Source organism: Gavialis gangeticus, unplaced genomic scaffold (assembly GCF_001723915.1).
Source record: "Gavialis gangeticus isolate Ggan-Ray unplaced genomic scaffold, GavGan_comp1, whole genome shotgun sequence".
In the NCBI taxonomy this organism is placed as follows: Eukaryota; Metazoa; Chordata; order Crocodylia; family Gavialidae; genus Gavialis; species Gavialis gangeticus.
In genome coordinates this window covers 19,283,774-19,289,623 of record NW_017728994.1, presented here as the reverse complement: position 1 = coordinate 19,289,623, position 5,850 = coordinate 19,283,774, and the positions used below count along the sequence as shown (strand labels likewise).

The 5,850-nt window shown below is 39.5% G+C and overlaps 1 protein-coding gene across 1 annotated transcript in view; it reads right to left on the bottom strand.

The window, feature by feature from the left end:
• Positions 1-5,850, bottom strand: part of DLG5 (discs large MAGUK scaffold protein 5) — a 271,602-nt gene that overhangs the window by 100,364 nt on the left and 165,388 nt on the right. The window contains exon 5 of the mRNA XM_019502360.1: positions 5,123-5,306. Coding sequence (XP_019357905.1) covers positions 5,123-5,306 — 184 coding nt within the window. The remainder of the gene's footprint in view (positions 1-5,122; positions 5,307-5,850) is intronic.

Genomic DNA, 5,850 nt, shown 5'->3' with positions numbered 1-5,850 from the left:
CACATGGGGGCTTGGAAGGGAAAGGAAAAGAAAATCTCACATATAGGAAGCACAGCAATATGGAAGATCTTCTACCCAAAACCTTACTATAAGGAGGAATACATAGTCTCAGCTGGAATAAAGAGGACACCCATGACAACAGAAAGCCTTACATTTCTGCTGCTCATGTGTCAGCCAGTCTGCTGCTGCACAGCACAATAATGGCTATCCCATGCTAGGAGTAATCTGATCAAAAGTGTCTGTTCCCTCTCACAGCTGGGAAGCTGTTTTGATTCAGTCTGATGATGGAGTGACACATCATAGGTCAACAAAAAAAGAACATAATTAATCTGGATGAGAACTAACAAAGTCAAGTCAAGAATCTTGATGACATCTCCTCAAGACAACACAATTCAGTTTGCCATGCCAAAAGAAGCCACAGTGGTTTCCCATGAAGAGTAAAAGACAAAATTTTGTTTTAAAAAAGTAATCATGAAGTTTCCTAGGATTGAATTACTTTACAAAAATCATGTAATGATTACTCCAGTGTTGCACAGAGCAATCTCAAATTAAAGGACTAACATTAAGACCATGGGCCCTTCTACAGTAGGCTTTATTTTTCCATTTTCCAGAATAAGAAATGGAGGCACAGACTGATTACATAGATTGCTTAAACTTATAGTGGCACCACTGATTCCTGATGTAAACCCAGATTTCTTTTCTTTTCCTTTTTTATTTTATTTAGGAAACTATAGAAACAGCACTCTAACACTGCAGTAATAATACATAGGAATTGCATGAGTTATTACATATTTACAAAAGAAATAATATACAGCAATTCCTGTAACTTATCATCTATACCATCAATGTTAGCTGGAACTGCCTCACTTCTTTATATCATATAGCTGGAAAAATAATATCTACACCATATTTAGTCTACTTAATATACCTACAATACTGTTCTGGTCCGCATGTACTGTTTAATATATATTCACACCCTAAAATTAACTTGACTTACTAGAGCTTCCAATGTTCCTCACCATTATTTTTCCCATCCAGCTTCCCTCCCAGTTGAATTTCTAAACAATCCTTATTTTCAGACCCTCCCTCTTCTCCCCAACCTCATTCATCCAAGCCAATTTTCCTCCCTTTTGAATTTCCAAAAAATGCTTATTTTTGTATCCTTGACCCCTTTCATGAAATGTGGAGATTCACCCTAGCCCTCAGATGCAAAGGAATTTTTAATCCCACCACACCTGAATACTGAACTCCTTTCCTAGGAAGTTCCTACCAACTCCTACTCTAGGATGACATGTAGCTTGTCAGATACTGTTTTCTGGAGGGAGTTGTCAGAGCCATATTTCAGGCTCACCCCTTCCCCCCATTACACTATATTTATACTCCTCCCCCACCCCCTCACCCTTTCCTTTTAGATTTGAAATGAGTCTTTACTTCCCCCTGTTCTTATTTATTTTGGTGTTCAGCATTGCTGGGGGTAGGGGGTTACCCCCTTTGATATTCCTCCTTCCATTTTTCTTTTCTTCTCCCTCATACTATTATTCAGTCCCATTCATATCCTCTTTAATTCCCCCAATATTGTGATTTCTTCCATTCTCATTGTTCTTGTACTTTGATAGCTTCTTTCTTCTTAGCTTAACAGTTTGCCATTCAGTATTATGGGGTTGCTTCTCATTGTCTGTGTCGGTCTCAGGTCGAGATTCTGGGGTGCTTTCTACTAAATTAGTTTCTCAAGGATTTTAAGATCTTCTTTTATTCCTTTATGAGGTACTGCTGTTCTTGATATGTAATATGTTTAAGAGGAAAATCCCATCTGTATCTTATATTAGCTTGCCTGAGAGATGCTGTTATTCTTCACTCAGTTCCTTTCTTCTCTTTAACGTTGCCTGTGACAATTCTTGAAACAGTTGTATTTTATATCCTCCCAAAGTAGGAACAGACATCTCGGTAGCCACTTTCAGAATTCTGTGCTTTGCTGTACATCATTCAAAACTAGTTAGCGAGCTAGTATTATATATCTTGGTTTGTTTAAATTGGGGGCCCGGGTGTAGAGACCTCTGTGTGCTCTGTCTGCAAGGACTGTTGACTTTGTTTTCAGTTGTAGGAAGGAGAAGAATACATGTTTTAAATTCTTGTTATTTCTTTCATGATTTTCTATAATCTCAATTTTCTCTGCAAGCTCCTTTATTTTTCTCCCCCTTCCCCCCCAAATTGTCCTAATTTTATTTAAAAGATTTACTGTTAACTGCAGGTTTCCCTCCACCTTTATATCCAGGTCTATGACCCTGGCCCCAACTTCTTTTCTCTCTTCTTTGATCTTACCAAACTGTGCCTCCACAGAAGATTTTAAAGCTCTGATTTCTGAGACTAAACTCAGCAAAGTCCTCGCTGATCAAAGGGGCTGTTTTGTCTTTCTCCTTCTCTGCTCTGCCTGTACTGTTCTCCCCTATATAAGCCTCCTTCGACTGCAGACATTGTGCACTGTTCTGAATGAGGATCTTCAAGCAAGTTTCTTCTGGGGAAGCAGCTTTTCAATTAGTTACCTTTACATGGGGTATGTAGCCTACAAGCAGGGAAAATGTCTTTTTTCGGAATTAAGGGGGTAAGGTACATCAGCAATGTCTGTGGAATATGCAGTCTCTTCAATGGAGGTCTAGGTTCAGATAGCCATCTCAAGCCCCCCATAGATTCAGATTTCTAGTGAACCAACCCCTAGTACAATTCATAGTAAATACCATTCAAGTTCACAGGATGCCATATGAATGGAGCAAGATGAAATACAAAGGAAAAACAAAACTAAACCACACCTATGTTTCTGCTGTTTATTCTGACCTTTACTCTTCAAGCTTGGCAATTATTTTTGTTTGCATAGACTTTGTTTCTGAAACCTAACATTTAACTTGAAAGTTTGTCTCGTGAGTCATCCTACAGTTAAGCAAGACATTCTATTTAACTGTTCTACATGTTACAGTAACCATTCTAACTAAATGATCAAACATTTCTGTACATGAACCATGGACTCGATGCCATTTCCAATCTCTCTTGCCTATTTTTCTCCTAAGTGTGTGAACTTTACTACTATAAAAATCCCTTTGGTGTTGAGACAGCTTAATTGTTACATACAGTTTAGAAAGTCCAATCTTTTATTCCTGAAAAGCTCTTTTTTTGGTTTGAAGTTTAAAAGCATTAATCAACCCATAGCATTGTTCTAACTGAATAGTGTCTGTGAACCTAAATAACCAAACTTTGTTCAATCATTCCCCTAACCTTTAAGGCGTCACTAGAATAAAGAAAAACTGTCACTCATTTTTTGTGATTCTTTCCAAATATAAACATAGTCTGGACTTTTGCATGCCCAAAGCAGATTTTGTCCCAAGAAATTCCTAAGATCTAGGGAGAAAAGCTTTACTTTTTTTAAGCCTTAAATTAGACATAACATAACAAAACAATTTTTATTCAGGTTAATAGAAGACAAGCTCTGAGCAAAGAATTTTATTTTTCACAAGACAAATATAAACTCACTCTTCTAGCTATAAATTTAATGATGTTCAATAAAAATAAATAAATAATGAACAGTTAAATATTAACATATCTGCCCAGCATTACAATATCAGTGCAGATGTGTTTTGGTTTACTGTTGTTCTGGCAGTAGTAGTGCTGTTACTTGTCTCAGGTCTTCATTAAAAACTTTGATTTTACGGAGTATATAATTCAGTACAAATCTCTTTCTTTTCTTTCTTTTTCTAGGCTATCCCATAACTGTTGTCTCTCTAAGTGTATCTGGATGAGTCCTTTCCCCCAGTTTTTCCCCCAAAGTGTTCCCATTAATATTCTTCCTGGATAGTTGAACATTTTAGTTCCTTTCCTCTGTTTCTTTCCATGCTGATTTCTGTCTCTTAACCACATATGCTCTCAATGAATCTTTTCGTAGTTTCAGTCATTCACATGCTGGTCTCTCTTTTCCCAGAATAATTCATATATAACCACAATCAACTTCCTCTCCTACTTGCAAACTTCTGTATCCTAACTCCCTTGTTTACTCAAAGCCTCCCAGTCAATTACCAATGGAGACCACCATGGTAGATAAGGTAGTGCCCCTTCATGTTCTTTTGGGGAATGGTAAGACAGAACAAAGACAACTCTCTCTGTCAGGTTCTGAGAGAGACTTCATATCCTACATCAAGTCTGCAGGACTGGATAGTTAGCTAAAAAAATCTTTTTCACTTCTAAAACTAAAAATTACCTGGAATCACTGAGAGACAACCTAAAGTCATATATCTTTATGACTTTAAAATATCATACTTTTGTCAAATTAAATGGCAGCTATGTGCATTTCATTGTCAACAAGTTGTGGTATCAGCTAGGGTGTAGGCTGGGTTGAAAAAAGCCTAGTCTTAGATCTGAGGACAAGCCCGGGGCAGGAGGTGACTCAGCTCTGGCTCTGGCTCCAGGCTCAGGGCTGAAGCTGACACTAAGCCACCAACTGTCCCTGGCAGGAATGGCAACTTTGGCAAGGGAGGGCCACCCAGCCAGGGGACGCACAGGTGGAGACCACAGGGTAGGAGGGGGAACTGCAACCTGCCCCCCCATGCTTGTGCCTGCTCCCATCCCCTGCTACCCTCCCTGCCTTACCTTTTGTTCCAGCTGCAGTCCCTCCAGCACTGCCCAGACCTGGCTGGGCTGCCTGGGTCAGGACTGTGCTGCTGCCAACTGGTTTGGAGGAGCAGAGCTACAGCAGAAGGTAAAGGGTGTGGAGAGAGGGAGGGAGTGGAGGCAGTCATGGGAGGCAGGCTGCAGGGGGAGCAGGCATAGACATGGAGAAGCACAATGCAGGGTGGTAGTTGCAGGGGGCCCAGGCATAGAGGGGATAGGCACAGGGGGACAAGGGGCAGGGGCCCGGCCCCTCCCCCCTCCCTGTAAAGATAGACTACTTTCTATTAATTACAATCTATACATGGAAATTTATAACAAATTTATAATTTTTCATGCATAGAATCTAACTGGGGGGAGGAGCATCTTAAATTGAAGTCATCTTGGATTTGGATAAATATGGTATAAACAGTAGCTCGGTCACATAAGTTGCCTGAAAACTCTCCTACTGTTTATGACACAAACTGCAAGCTACCTGCTGCTGTTGGCTACGTAGGTCCGTTATCTCTTTTTGATCCTCATCATGAAGTCTCTTCATTTCCTCACATGATTGCTGGAGATGGTTATGCTCTCGTACTAACTGTGTGTTCTTCCTCTTCAAGGTATCCATGTCCTCCTTCAGCTGTGACTGGTCACTCAGCAGTCGACTATGCAATGTACTGCCAATAACACAGATAAATAGCACTTAGATCAAAAAATTTCAAGGAAGTCTTCCTCATGCTAGTGCACTAGCCAAGGAAAAGTTTATTATTAAAAACTCAGATACAATTAAATTAATTAACCATTTCTTTATATTTGAATATTTCAGGTATCACAACTTCACTAAATACTACTGAAGACCAGCAGAATAATGAAAACCTTCTGCAGGTGAAGTATCTGGAACCCTCTACATCAAGAAAGATTCTATATTTATGCACAACAAGGATTTCTTCAACCGATCTTTTCAATGATCAAGCAACTAAACAGACACCAAAGTAAATTTCCAAGTGTTAAAATATCTTGGAGTCAAAATAAATCCCATATATTCACTGATACTTGCTCTTGACATTCCCTACCCCTGACTCCCCTCTTCTCCCTATCTGCCTAATAGTTAAACAGAAAAACAAGACACTTTAAGCATTCACTTAAAAAAAAAAGTCTAAGCACATAAAGCTACCAGCAAACTTAGTTGGAGAAGCGCTGAAGACTCAGAGGGGAGGGGAG